General features: G+C 37.6%; 1 protein-coding gene across 3 annotated transcripts in view; it reads left to right on the top strand.

The window, feature by feature from the left end:
• LOC150082412 (spondin-1-like) overlaps positions 1-15,254 on the top strand; it is a 366,276-nt gene that overhangs the window by 188,895 nt on the left and 162,127 nt on the right. For all 3 annotated transcript variants that reach the window (XM_090379272.1, XM_090379273.1, XM_090379275.1), the window contains exons 6-7: positions 4,259-4,410; positions 6,532-6,786. In XM_090379272.1, coding sequence (XP_090235398.1) covers positions 4,259-4,410; positions 6,532-6,786 — 407 coding nt within the window. The remainder of the gene's footprint in view (positions 1-4,258; positions 4,411-6,531; positions 6,787-15,254) is intronic.

The following is a 15,254-nucleotide window of genomic DNA, read 5'->3' as shown; positions in this document are numbered from 1 at the left end:
GTTGTTGATAGTGTGGACAGTCAATCAGAATATGTGTGACTGTTAGATGTTCTAAGCAGTGTGGACACAGATGAGGATCATCGCCCATTAGTAGATGGAGGTGAGTCCTATTCTCATTCGTGCAAGTACCACTTCTTCCCGTAACTCTGTCCACTGCATGGCATGCTGCTCGAATTAAGATATTATAATCGGGCGCTGGAATAGGGACAGATGTTAGGTCTAAACTTGGACTTTTGGCAGATATATCAGCCACTTCATTCCCTTTTATGCCTGAATGTGCTGGAATCCAGCAAAACTTCACTAGTTGTTGACGATGATAAATCTGCAATAACAAACTCCTGTTTTTCATTAAAATATGGTGATTCTTTTGAGAGGTATTCTTCATTGCTCTAATTGAGCTGAGAGAGTCAGTGTAAACTATATATTTTGCAGAAGGATCTAGAGTCAAATTTTCTAGAGCTAATTGTATTGCATACAGTACTGCTGAAAAGTTGCTATACTCAGGTGGAAGAGAAGCTGATATGATAGCAGAGGGAAACACTGCTGCTGCTCCAACAGTTGAAAGAGGTTTGGAACCATCCGTATATATTGGCAAGAAGTCAGCACAGGTTTAAATGTGGCTAGCATGGAGTTGTTGCACAGTCGGTGCCGGTAGATGATTCTTTCCCCATTGAAGAAAATAGGTATCACAGGTCAGATGAGAAAAGGTAGTCAATGGTGGATGAGAGTAATTCTTTATCTGTTGCCTATTGTGGAGAGGAACATTCCAATTCTGTGATAGATATTTCAAGGAGCCGTAGGTCAGCCGGTCGTATTTTACTTGGTTTATTTCTGTGAGATTGAATAGTGGTTGAATAAAAAGGTATGGCTGAATAGGATGCAAAGAGCAAGTCTGTATTTTGGCTGCATATTTAAGTAATAGCATTTTTCTATGAAGATGCAAAGGGGGCTCATGGGCTTCAATGTATAGACTCTGAGTTGGAGATGTCCTATATGCACCAATTGCAATCCGCAGTGCATTATGTTGAATAGGATCCAGCCAGTGTAGCACACTCCTTCGGGTAGAATCATAAACTGGAGCACCATAATCTAAACGGGATCTAATCAGTGCTCTGTATAAGAGCAGCAAAGGTGTACGATCTGCTCCCCAAGAGAGGGCAGATAAAGCTCTTAGCATGTTGATCTTTTTAAGACAGATAGTATGTATTAATTTAACATGCTCAAACAAGTTGGTTTCTTAATTTTGTCATCAATCAATTCATTCTTCTGAAAGAATGTTCAGCTGAAACAGGAATACAGCACAGCTTGAAACATAATGTCTTTAGCTCAACATATCCAATATTTGATTCCAAAATTGAATGTATAAGGTTGTTGTTGAATTGGTTTTCTGTTTTTGTCACATATTTTAACATGCGAATGGCATTCCACAAAGATCAAAGTTCAAGTTTAGACAAGACAAGATTATCTTTATTTAATCTTCTGTTAGTTTGCAGGAAGATTTGAATGATTCAAACTTTGCAGTTGATCGACATTGTTTTGTCATTAAAATGATCCTTCACTGAAAGGGTATTCTATCCCAACTGCACTGTCTGCATGACTTTGAGTGATATTATTTGTAAAAGGTGACAAGGATAGAAGAATCAAAGATTGGAAATCAATATGATCAGCTGAATTTTTCTCATTTCAGTTCCCCACGTGTTTTCTTTGTTTTTCTTTGTTTCAGTTTTCTATATGTGTATATAGCTTTATTATTTCTTTGTCTTCAAGGGCATTCATCAAAGTAACCTGGCAGCAGATGATCCCTCCACGAACTACATATTATTATTATTATTATTAGCTACATGGTGCAAGGAAGCCTGAGGCTTATGGTACACCATAAGAGATATGGTACACCAGCCGAAAAAAAAAAAAAAAAAAAATTCTGAGTTACCCTGAGAGTAAGAGAGAGAGAGAGAGACAAAAGTAGAAGGGAATCACCAAGAATGAGAAGAATGATGATATCCAGTGCAGGACCCTGGGTGTGCCAAGTCCATACTCACCAGATGTGATCCCCTGGGATTATAGTACAGATACAGATATAATAAAAAGGTTATAAAATGTATTGCTTATAGGCTTTGACCAAGTAATTGTCTTGTTTGCTATGAATCCACAAGTAGATTCTTGCTATGAAAAAAACAAATAAAGGGAACCTGAAAACCATGAAGCGAAACTACCGATGATTGAAATTGTGGCTGCAGTTGATCCCCTCCCTGCCTAGACATTGTTTATTCCTTCCCCCGAAAACCACAGGACACTCATTAATTACAAGTAGCACCCATCACTGAGGAAACAATTCAGAAAAGCCTATTCACAGCCTGCAATCCAGTCATTGTCTTGTTTGTGATGTACAAACAAAGATAGCCAGGTGGGAAGGAGCAGCAGTGCATAGCACACGCTTCTTGATTAGACTGGGTTTCGAGCCCATCACCACCAAATACGGAGGATGCGGAAAGGTCAGGGAATGACCACCACATATCCCGGAGCAATATGGCCTTAGTTGCTAATGCTCCTAAAAAAAAAAAAAAAAAAACGAACGAACTAATCGCAAGTAGACCTTTTGTGTGAAAATAAAGGGAATCTGAAAACCATAAAACAAAAATGCCAACACTTGAAATAGTAGCTTTTAGTTACAATTTGTGCAGCCAGAAATATTGCCCATTTATTTATTTTGAAAATTTCATATCTTTTGAATTTTAGTGATTTTGCTGCATACCACTGCTGGTATGAGTACCACACTTTGGAAAACACTGCTTTAGTGGCAGGATTTTTTTGTGTCGTGTTTATTTGACATAAATTTATTGAATTTGTGTTTTATAATTAGAACCTTGCGTAAAGTGATAATTTGGCCCCTAAAGAGCGCAGTAAGAATAAAATTTCAATTAAAAGTAACAAAAAATGTGACAAAAATTTCAACATCCAAGGTCTTGGAACAGATATTAAAATAAAAATTACTATTTTTCTCCAGGGGGAAATTTATTCAGCCAGGGGTGAAATTTTGCCCTCAGTCATTCCCCTGGGTTCAACATGTTCTCATGTTGTGAAGACATTCACAATATGAGATGTAAATAACATTATGCCATATAATCAACTTCAGTTGACTTACTACGTACAGACTCGATGTAATGCACTGACTTATATTTAGTAAGTTTTCCATAGTCTGAGGCTTGTAGTCCTAGATTTTTATTGAGTATACTGTATAATCATTTTATGTTCATTTGTGCCTGAAAAACAACATTAAATATTCCATTCTAAGTGGAGAAAAATTGATTGTGAGCATAAAGATGAATTCAATTTTATCATAGTAGTGAAAAACACTTCAAAGTATGATATAAACCAGTAGTCACCAAACTTTTTTTGATTGTGCGCCCCTATGTTAGTAAAAGTAAATAGCACCACTGATATGTAATATTTATTTATGCATCCCATGCATTTTTATTGGCGCCTCCGTAGCCAGGTGGGAAGGAGCAGCAGCGCGTAGCACACGCTTCTTGATTAGACCGGGGTTTGAGCCCGACACCACCAAATACGGAGGATGCGGAAAGGTCAGGAAATGACCACCGCATATCCCGGAGCAATATGGCCTTAGTTGCTAATGCTCCTAAAAACCAAATAACAACAACAACAGCATTTTTATTCTCTGCCACAAGCCTCATTAATTCATCCGGCATCCATTTAGGACTGAACCCTGAACAGTATTCCTTAGTTGGTATGAAAAGCCTAGTAGCTTCCAAGATTAAGTCCCTGAAGGCTGCCCATTTAAAATTCACCATTGGTGACATCATCAGTCGATCCCACTGTATAGAATTTAAAAACTGTCTGAGACCACTGTAGTCACCTTTACGAAAACAAAAACCCTTCTCTTTACCCTTGATGGTAGTTACATCTTTAAGTAAATCCCACATCAGTACACTGTGATCACTGTCACCTAGTGATTCCTTTATCTGCAAATTCTTAATGCATGAATAATCACTGCTGATAATCAGATCAAGGGTATTACTCCCTCTGGTTGCCCCTCGAAAATATTGCTATAGAAAACAATCCTCCAATAAATCCACAAAAGTCTTGCTATCATGCGAGTGACCAACCCTTGCTATCATGCGAGTATCTTTACTCTTAACTTATTAGGAGTTATTAACTACTCCTACCATTCTGCTTTCTAATATTAATAAAGTTGCTGCAATTGTGATTATTAGAAGTGATGTATAATTTTTATTTTTAGATGAGTGGCTGACACACTTTTCCGATATTATTGGTGCTTCTCACACGGGAGATTTCCGAATGTGGGATTATGGTGGCTATGCTTCAGAAGGAGTAAGACAAGTGGCTGAATGGGGAGCTACTAAAAAATTAGAGTCAGAATTAAAGGCTGAGGTACATTAGTATTGCTTTTCTTATTATATGCATTACCTGGTATATATATTAATTGGATTTTATTTTTTTATGTTGGTCATGTGTAATGTTGTACAGGATTATAACTATTGTTGAAAAGTTCATAATGAACTGCACTTTACTTTTCTTTGAAACACCATATACAAAAATATATATAATATTTAAAGTACAAACAATTGGAGGGAAACAGGGAAGAACAGCTTTTGACCAGTAAATATATCACCAGTAAATATATCACTATAAAACAAACATTCATCCTAGCCAGAAGAAAGGAATATAAAATGCTGATAGCCCCCTGTCTGACATTGGCAGCACTGGCTACATTAGTTATGGTTGATTTGCTCAGGCTTTCTGTTGAGACTAGTGATCTCTCAGAGCCGACCGGGCTAGCCGAGTGGGTAAAGTACCTGCCCGGCAACCCAAAGGTCGCGGGTTCGATTCCCGCCTCGGGCTTGGATCAAAGTACTGCAAAAACCTTGGGAGGTGCAATATGGCCACAGAAGCCGATGCGCCAACAACTACCAAATAAAAAAAAAAAAAAAAAGATCTCTCAGATTTCTGTTGTTATTTAAAATGATATGCTTCAAATGAACCTCCACTCACTATAGTCACCATATTAATATGTGCAAAAGCTTACTATGCATCCAAACACAGCTGATAATTTTATTTATTAAAGTTTTAGTATTTGTTTTTTTCATATAAATTGTGATCACCTAAATTGTGGTAATTTGACTCAGTAGTAGATGCAGAATTTATATAAATTTTACTATCTAGCATAGTGACACACCTTATCAAATCTTGAACACACACATCAGAGGGCATAAATTCAAACTGAGGAATGGTGGTTGCAGGAGAGATGTGTGTAAGTCTTCCTTCAACTAGCAGGTGGAACAAGCTTCCATCTGTTGTTGTTGTTGAAGTGAGTAGTTGGAACAAATTTAAGGAAGAAATAGATAAACTCTTGGAGGAGAGATGATATAGTGTGTATATATATATATATATTTTTTTTTTTTTTTTTTTTTGTTGGTTGATACTGTGTAAGCTTGCTTGCATATTTGCCACTACTAATATTAATACTAATTAGTTTTTGAAGTTGAAGGGCAGCCAACCAGAGTATTTCAATGGACAAATGGCCCTCTTTAAACTTTTAAAGCCACTGAAAAGTCTTTCAACAACACATAGCATCTTTTTCAAAAGCTGTTTTTAACATTTTGTGAGTTTCTGTTGCATGTTTCCCTAATTTGAAATGAATATTTGCTGCTTAGTAAAATCACTTATTTTAAAATGCAGTTAAACAAATAAAATGCCTTCTATTCAATGCTCACCAATTCAGACATCAGATAAATAGGTGATTCATGCATTAGTATGTCTAGATGAGTCACCAAATATATTGCAACAAGTTGAAACTCATTCTGCCCCTGTGATTTTTGAGATAACAAAGTTATCTCAAACTTTTTCATCCAACCTCATATGCTATCAGTAGGATGGGGCATCACCACACTTTTCACACAGTTCTGTTTATGTGCATATTGGATTTCCTAAATAGTTTATAGGTTGTTAGGGGGGAAACTCACAAATACATTCCAAGATTCTCCAAACTTACATTTTTTTTTTTTTTTTTTTTTATGTGGTGATGCCTTAAAGTGTGTAGTTATGAACACAGAACAATGCCTGATTTGTCAGAGAAGATATAACTGGTAACACTTATGTCAAGCAATTCAGAAAATATGCTATTCATGCATGCTAGCGGTGAATATTTTGAACAACTGACTTGTCATGCACCATGTTCCCACAAACACACTTTATTTGCATTATCCCTTTATCCACATATCTGCCACTTTACACACGTATCCACATACAGGCATCTCATTCCCACACATTGATATGATATGTAGAAAATAAAGCTATATTATAGCTTTAGTAATATTATATTTTCATTTTTATCCAATGCAGAGTGTGTTTGAGCTATATTAGTAATGTGCTGTTATTCTTTTCATTATTTTTTTTAATTTAAAGCAGTGATTTTATTCTTGTAGAATATATAACTGGATTTTATCATGTAATATTCTAAATTCACAGGTAAAAACTTGATTTATTTTTCAGTCAAACAAGATTCGTACCATCATTAAAGCAAGAGGACTGTGGTATCCTAATGTAAATGGGAAAACGTTTGCTGTTTTTCGTGTTGATAGACATCATCACTTAATGTCGTTGTTAACCATGCTTGGTCCAAGTCCTGACTGGATTGTAGGAGTCAGTGCCCTTGAATTATGTCTTAAAAATTGTTCTTGGGTTGCAGAGAAAGTAATGAACTTATATCCTTGGGATGCTGGCACAGATAGTGGCATATCATATATCGTATGTAAACATACTTTTTTTTAACTGAAGTTTACTGCAATGAAAATATAATTTTGTATAAATTTTATTTAATGTTTTTTCATGACTTATGGTAATTTGCTTTGAAAGTAAACAAATGTTCACTTTCACAGCATAACATATTCATTTTAGCATGTTCATTTAAATGTTTATTTTATTTAATTAATGTTAAATGATTTTTTCCCTATAACATTACTTTTACTATTATTATAATCTAACTACAATAATTACCTTTCCAATAGTAATCAGTAGTTAATCAGTAAGTAAATTGTAAAGTAAGGAAAAGAAGAGAAGGCAATCAAGAAACTGACCTGACATGAACATTAATTTTTTAAACATAATCACCAAAAACATAAAACATTTATATGTGTGTCCCATTTTTTTTTATGAAATTCTGGAATAAGATGTAAGTTGTTGTAAGAACCAGCAGCATACATCAGTTTCAGACTCTGTATCATCAGAAAAAAAAACATTTGTAGCAAAGCTTTTGTTTAAATGGACAAACAAAAAAGACCACAGCATATTCTCTATTGTCAATCATTAAACTGGCTATAAACTTGGATCATTAATTCTTAATATTAGGAATTAATGTTAGCTGGACATCCTGACCAGCTATTGTCCTGAAGCATCGAACATCCTTCTGAAAATTTTTCAACCCAACCGTAAACAGTCTTATATAATAAACCAGAAAATGTTTCCTTTGTCCCACAAAAGATGTGCAACAGCACACTGTTTCAGAATTGTACACTCCTGAGCACAATCAATCTTTCACTAACAATTAACTAGCAAAAGTGCAAAGAATGCTGTTTTACACAACCAAGAAATGTCTATCACCAATTATTAAAAACTGACAACTGTTAATTTAATATTTATGGAGCTGCACTTGTTCAACTGACTTGCTGAATCCTTCTTATTCATTCTATCAAAATTTCTCAAAAAAAATTTAAATACTAATTTCTAACTTTGTTCAGTATACAGCTTACAGACCACGTTCCATACAGAATTAAAGAATTATTTAATTTCATTTGTCTAAATTGAAGTCTTTCCACTCAGCCAAATCCTACTTGTATATGTAGGATTTGTCTTATTTTTTAGTTCTATGTATATTATTAGTTTTATATTGGCTGATAAGTAACCATTATTTTAGGCTTATGTGGAAGGTGGTTCAACTAACAGAAGAGTTGCAACATTCAACTTCATTACATACTGATGCAACTGACATTTAGACAATTGCAGCAGTATGGTGCAGCTGTCTGAAAGTCATTCACATAGTTTACTGTCCAATCAGTCATATTTATTACACACAACTCCCCCCTCATATGAGTGCTCAAGAACCCAGTGGTGAGAGACAGTTAATTTTATCTATGATTTTGAAAAACAGGATAGACACCATTTGATTTAAGCCTTACTTGTTTTTTTAACTCATATATTTTTACAGTCTGAGGCACACAAAGCTTTTCATTGCTTTTAGGTAGATAAGAGTGCATCCTAACAGTGGTGAACTCACATCCCCTCCTTCCTGGGTTTGTCATAGACATTCTTCCAACTATGACAATTAGGGCTCCTACTTCATATAAAATGCCAATGTAGCTGATATTCAGATCTGACTTTTGAGTCAAGTGTACCAGCTTTCAGAAAAGTCTCGCTGTTCTGCAACCATATCCTCTACTTTCACTTTCATGATGGTGAGACTGATATTAACCCTGAATATATTCCCACGTGCAAGGCCAGAAACACTGCACCTATGATATAGAAAGTGATCACCCCTATGAACCAATGTAAGCAGGAATAAAGAGGTGGAATTCATATCACACAGAAGAATGCCACCTTTTTACCCCTGTTTACATTGGTCAGCTCTGCATGTCATGCATTTCACCAGGCAGTACTAGGTGGTATGTGAATCTTGCCATCCAGTGCAATATCACTACTTTGCTTATTGTAGACTTGAAGTGGGGAAAAGCTTGTTTAGCCTCCAGTGAAAACCCCTAGCATCTACGCTTCTCTTGTATCATGCAGAATGGGTCATGTCAGAGATGTAGTGTCAGCACATCTCTGGGATATAAGAGACATGGTGTCACACAGATATAAGGAATGCAGAACTGAAATTTGGGGAGTACAGGAAGTGTACAGGAAGGATAGACAGGATAGGAAGGGAGGAGGAGTTATGCTATTAGTTAAAAAACACAAAATCCAAAGAAGTGAAGCCAGTCGACATCACTGGACAGTGCAGTGTAGAGTCAGTTTGGTGTAACATAAGCACTGGAAGATCAAAATTGAGAGTAGGACTGTGTTATAGGCCTAATGACTCTGATGAGTATAATAAGAAACTGTACAGGGAAATAGAGTGAGCCAGTAAATCAGAGAGTCTTAGAGTGTGGGATTTTAATTTCCCAGATATTGATTGGAATTTGTGGGTTGGTCACTCACACACTAGTAAGGCTTTTGTGGATTTATTGGATGATTGTTTTCTACATTAGCATGTTTGGGAGGCAACTAGAGGGAGTAATACTCTTGATCTGATTATCAGTAGTGATTCTTCATGCATTAAGAATCTTCAGATAAAGGAACCACTAGGTGGCGGTAATCACAGTGTGCTGAAGTGGGATTTACTCAGAGGTAACTACCATCAGGGGTAAAGGGAAGAGTTTTTGCTTTCGTAAAGGTGACTATGGTGGTCTGAGACAGTATTTAAATTCTATACAGTGGGACCAACTGATGATGTTACCAACAGCAAATTCAAAAACGGAAGCATTCAAGGAACTTATCTTGGAAGCTACTAGGCTTTACATACCAACTAAGAAATATTGTTTCAAGGTTTAAGCCTAAATGGATGTCAGATGAACTAATGAGACATATGGCAGAGAAGAAAAATGCATGGGATACATATAAATTAATGGGTAACATGGAAGCCTATGATAGGTATAAGCTAGTCTGTAACCAAGTCACAAAGCAGGTTAGGCAAGCAAAGGCAGATTATGAAAAATCTTTGGCAAAGGATGCAAACAAAAACAACATAGAGTTCTTTACTTATGTAAACTCTAGAAGGAAAGGGTTGAATCACTTTGGTCCACTGGATATTGATGGTTCAACTGTTGATGATTCTGTTCATGTGGCTAACAAACTAAATGAGTATTTTGCATCTACATTCACCCATGAGGAGTTATTATTCAGGGAGGGGAATGCCAGAGGTGAGTTAAACTCTGGCAGTGAGCTAGATGATTTTGTAATAACTGAGGCAAAGGCAGCAAAGGAAGTAAGCATCCCTTAGCCATAATTATGAGAGCTTCTTTGGACTCGGGAGGTACTCATGTACTAGAGATGTGCAAATGTGACCCCAATTGACAAAGGAGGATCAAAGGGTGACACAAGCAATTGTAGACCTGTTAGTCTAACTTTTTAACCAATGCTTCCATTAATTTTCCTGTTCCAAGAAAATTAATGGAGGCACTGGTTAAAGAAGCACCGCAGCATCATCTAGACAAGACTTCAGTTATAGATCGGACACAGCATTGTTTTGTTAAGGGAAAGTCTTGTCTGACCAATTTGATTCGATACTATGATGTGGTCACAAAGGAACTGGATGCAGGGAATAACTTTGATATCATATATTTGGAGCTTAGAAAGGCTTTTGATACTTTTGTACATGGAAGACTGCTGCACAAATTGGAGCAGTGTGGCATTGGAGGCAAATTGCTGCTATGGATAAAGGGGTGGTTGAGTGGAAGAAGACAGAGTGGTAATCAATGGATCTGCTCATCGTGGACTAATGTTATTAGTGGAGTCCCTCAGGGTTCAGTGTTGGGTCCATTGTTGTTTTCTGTATTTATAAATGATATTGATGATGGTATATCAAGCTTAATGTCCAAGTTTGCAGATGATATGAAGGTTGGGAGGGTTGTTAATGACACTAATGACAGTGCACTGCTGCAACAGGATCTAGAAAAGTTGAGCAGATGGGCTGAGAGGTGGCAAATGAAGTTTAACATTGACAATTGTAAAGTACCAAATATGGAAAGCAGTAACCCCAGAGTGACGTATCAACTCTGTGGTACTACACTGACAGTGGTAGAGAACGAAAAGGACCTGGAGGTAATTGTGCAGGCAGATATGAAGTTTTCTGAGCAGTGCAGATGGTCTGCAATAGTAGCTCATAGTGTCTTGTCAATGATATACAGGAATTTTTCTAGCAGGGAAAAGGAGGTGATTATAGCCATGTATAAGGCAATGGTCAGGCCACACCTTGAGTACTGTATACACGTCTGGAGGCCTCATTTTAAGAAAGATGCTGGAACGAGTACAGAGAAGGGCAACAAGATTAATGAATGGAACAAAAATCTACTCTTTCGAAGAAAGACTTAAATTTTGCAAATTACAGTGTCTAGAGACTAGGCACCTGCGAGGTGATCTGATTGAAGTGTATAAAGCCTTGAATGGTTTGAGCATGCTCAATGCAGATGGGATTCTTCGTCTTGCTCAGAATAATCGCCTGAGAGGGCATAAATTCAAATTGAGGAAAGGTCGATGTAGGATAGGTGTGCGGAAGTTTGCCTTTAACCAGCGGGTAGTTGGTTGGTGGAACAAACTTCCATCTGTCGCTGAAGAAGTTGAAAGCTTAAATAGATTCAAGGCAGAACTTGACAAACATTTGGAGCGAGTGGATGGGTGAAATAAGTGTTTTTTTTTTTAATTTTTGGCAGATGCTATATAAGCTTGCTTTCTTGCATTATGTGCCTTTGCTAATGCTAATGAACAGCTGTTTGGAAGAAAAGCAATGCCAAGAGAGAAAGTAAACCAAGTTTTTTAGATGCAGAGGAAGCGGTAGCCAGGAACAGCAGTGCGTAGCACACGCTTCTTGATTATACCGGGGTTCAAGCCCGTGACAACCAAATATGGAGGATACGGAAAGGTCAGGGAATGACCACCACAAATCCCAGAGCAATATGGCCTTAGTTGCTAATGCTCCTAAAAACCAAATAAACAACACCAAACAACAGCAGAGGAAGCAATATTTGTAATGCGCTTGTGCCAAGAGAGATTAAAAGTCAGAGTAATCCCCAAAAGAGAGATATCCTGATGATAAAATGAGGTCTGGAGGCCTCATTTTAAGAAGGATGTAGAGCTGTTGGAATGAGTACAGAGAAGGGCAACAAGATTAGTGAATGGAACAAAGGTCTGCTCTTATGAAGGAAGGTAACTTGGCAACTGCGAGGTGATCTGATTGAGGTGTATAAAGCCTTGAATGGTTTGAGCATGCTCAATGCTGATGGGATTCTTCCTCTTGCTCAAATTAATAGCCTGAGAAGACATAAATTTAAATTGGGGAAAGACAGTTGTAGGATAGATGTACAGAAGTTTGCCTTTAGCTAGCAGGTGGCTGTTTGCTGGAACAAACTTTCATCTGTCATTGTAGAGTTTATAGCTTAAACAGATTCAAGGCAGAACTAGACAAACATTTGGATTAGTGGATGGGTTGAAATGAGAAGGGTATGTGTGGTTTTTTTTTTTTTTTTTTTTAGCTGATACTATATAAGCTTGCTTTTTTGCATCATGTGCCCTTGCTAATGCTAATGATAAAGAATAATTTTGCCTAGAAATCAGAGTGTCACCAAAGATAAGCATAGTAGCAAAAGAATCCTTTTTGTGAGATATAAAACAAGACTGAGTTTTAGAAGGATTGAAATCAACTAAGTTGTCTTTCCCCCACTGAAGAATTACCTGAAGATTGGCATTTAAGGAATTGGCAGCGGATATTTGAGAAGTTGAAGCTGATTGAGCAGGGCAAGGTTTCTCAAAATGCAAAGCGGAGTGCAATGTGCTATCATCGGCAAAACTATGGATAGGATTTCCGGTCAATGGAAGAAGGTCATTAATATACAAAATGAAAGGAGTGGGGGAAAGAACTGAACCTTGAGGGACACCAGCATTAGTGGAGAAGCTAGAAGACAGAGAGCCATCTACCATCACCCTCAGTGAGCAATCAGAGAGAAAACTGGATAACCAATTACAAAAAGCATTTGGCAAACCATAAGATGGAAGCTTGTTTAGAAGACCTTTATGCCAAACATGATCGAAAGCCTTTGAGATGTCAAGAGCAACTGCTTGCGTTTTCCACAAACTTTTCCATTGAATTTGTCCATAAATGGACAACATAAGCCAGAATTGACAATTGACACAAACAAATGACCTCTAGAAAACAAACTGGTCAATCTCCCACATCTAAATCTAAATTATGGCCCTATCCTATAATGAACTTATAGAGAACTTCATAGTAACATTGAAGACTTTATGAGCTGATCCCTATACATAAAAAAGGCACCTGTGGCAGATGGAATCTATCCAGTTATATTGAAGGAGGAAGCAAGGGAAGTAAGTGATAATTATGAGAGCATCCTTACAGTCAGCGGAGGTGTGCATGTACTGGAGATGTGAAAATGTATCCCCAATTCACAAAGGAGGTTCAAAGGGTGACACAAATAATTATAGACCAGTTAGTTTAAATTCTGTTCTGGGGAAAATAATGGAGTCACTGGTTAAAGGGATGATACAGGATCACCTAAACAAGGCAGCAGTAATAGCTTGGACACAGCATGGGTTTGTTAAGGGGAAGTCGTGTCTGACCAATCTTATTGGATATTACGATGTGGTCATGCAATAGGAACTGGTTGCAAAATATAACTTTGATATCATGTACTTGATTTCAGGAAAGCTTTCGATACTGTTACACATGGAAGACTGCTGTACAAATTGGAGCGGTATGGCATTAAGAGCAAGTTACTGCAATGGATAAAGGGATGGTTGAGTGGGAGATGGCAGAGAGTGGTAATAAATGGGCACTGCTCTACACTGAGTAATGTCATTAGTGGAGCCCCTCATGGTTTGATGCTGGGCCCATTGTTGTTTTGTGTATTTATTAATGATATCGATGAAGGTATATCATCGATATCATTAATAAATGATATTAATCATTTATTAATGATTAATATCATCTGCAAACTTGTTCAAGTTTGCAGATGATACAAAGGTTGGCAGGGTGTTAATGATAGTAAAGACAGTATGCTACTGCAACAGGATCTAGAAAAGTTAGGTAGATGGGCTGAGAAGTGGCAACTGATGTTTAACATTAACAAATGCAAAGTACTGCATATGGGTAGCAGTAACCCAAGAAAAACATACCAACTTTGTAGTACTGCACTCAGGGAGGTGGAGAATGAAAAAGACCTGGGGGTAATTGTGCAGTCCGATATGAAGTTCTCTGAGCATTGCAGATGAACTGCCAGAGCAGGTCATGGAGTTTTGTCAATGATATATAGGAATTTTGCTACCAGAGACAAGGAGGTGATTATACCTTTCTATAGGACAATGGTCAGGCTACACATCTTGAGTAGTACTTGGTACAGGTCTGGAGGCCTCATTTTACGAAGGGTGTAGAGTTGCTAGAATGAGTACAGAGAAGGGCAACAAGATTGGTGAGAGGAACAAAGGGGTGCTCTTAAGAAGAGAGGTTTAAGTTCTACAAGTAGTAGTAGTAGTGGCATGTGATGCAAGAAAGCAAGTGTATGAGCTTATGCAGCATCAGCCAAAAAAAAATCATGCCATTCCCTCCAAATGCCTATCCAGTTCCTCCTTAAATTTATTTAACCTATCAACTTCCACAACGACAGATGGAAGTTTGTTCCAGCAATTAACAACCCGCTGGCTAACGGCAAATTTCCGCACATCTATTCTACATCTGTCTTTTCTTAATTTCAATTTATGCCCCCTAAGGTTCGTAATCTGAACAAGTGGAAGGATCCCATCAGAATTCAGCATGCTCAACCCATTCAAGGCCTTATAAACCTCAATCAGATCACTGTGCAGGTGCCTAGTCTCCAGCCACTGCAATTTGCAGGACTTAAGTCTCTCTTGGTAAGAGGATCCCTTCATTCAAGTTGCAGCATCTGGAGACTAGGGACCTGCAGAGTGATCTGATTGAGGTGTACAAGGCCTTGAATGGTTTGAGCAGGCCCAATGCTGATGTGATACTTCCACTTGCTGATATTAAGAATCCTAGGGAGCATAGATTCAAATTAGAGATCAGAGAGTCTTATAATGGGAGATTTTAATTTCCCAGATATTGACTGGAATTTGGGGGCTGGTTACTCACGCACCAGCAGGGCTTTTGTGGATTTATTGGATGATTGTTTTCTACATCAGCATGTTCGGGAGGCAACTAGAGGGAGTAATACTCTTGATTTGATTATCAGCAGTGATTCTTCATGCATTAAGAATCTGCAGATAAATGAACCACTAGGTGGCAGTGATCACAGTGTGCTGAAGTGGGATTTACTCAAAGAGGTAACTACTATTAGGGGTAAAGGGAAGGGTTATTGCTTCCGTAAAGGCGACTACGATGGACTGAGACAGTATTTAAATTCTATACAGTGGGACCAACTGATGATGTTACCAACAGC

The sequence above is a fragment of the Mastigoproctus giganteus genome, chromosome 8, assembly GCF_048544385.1.
Source record: "Mastigoproctus giganteus isolate SK-2022 chromosome 8, ASM4854438v1, whole genome shotgun sequence".
Classification (NCBI taxonomy): domain Eukaryota; kingdom Metazoa; phylum Arthropoda; class Arachnida; order Uropygi; family Thelyphonidae; genus Mastigoproctus; species Mastigoproctus giganteus.
This window is presented reverse-complemented; position numbering and strand designations above follow the sequence as displayed.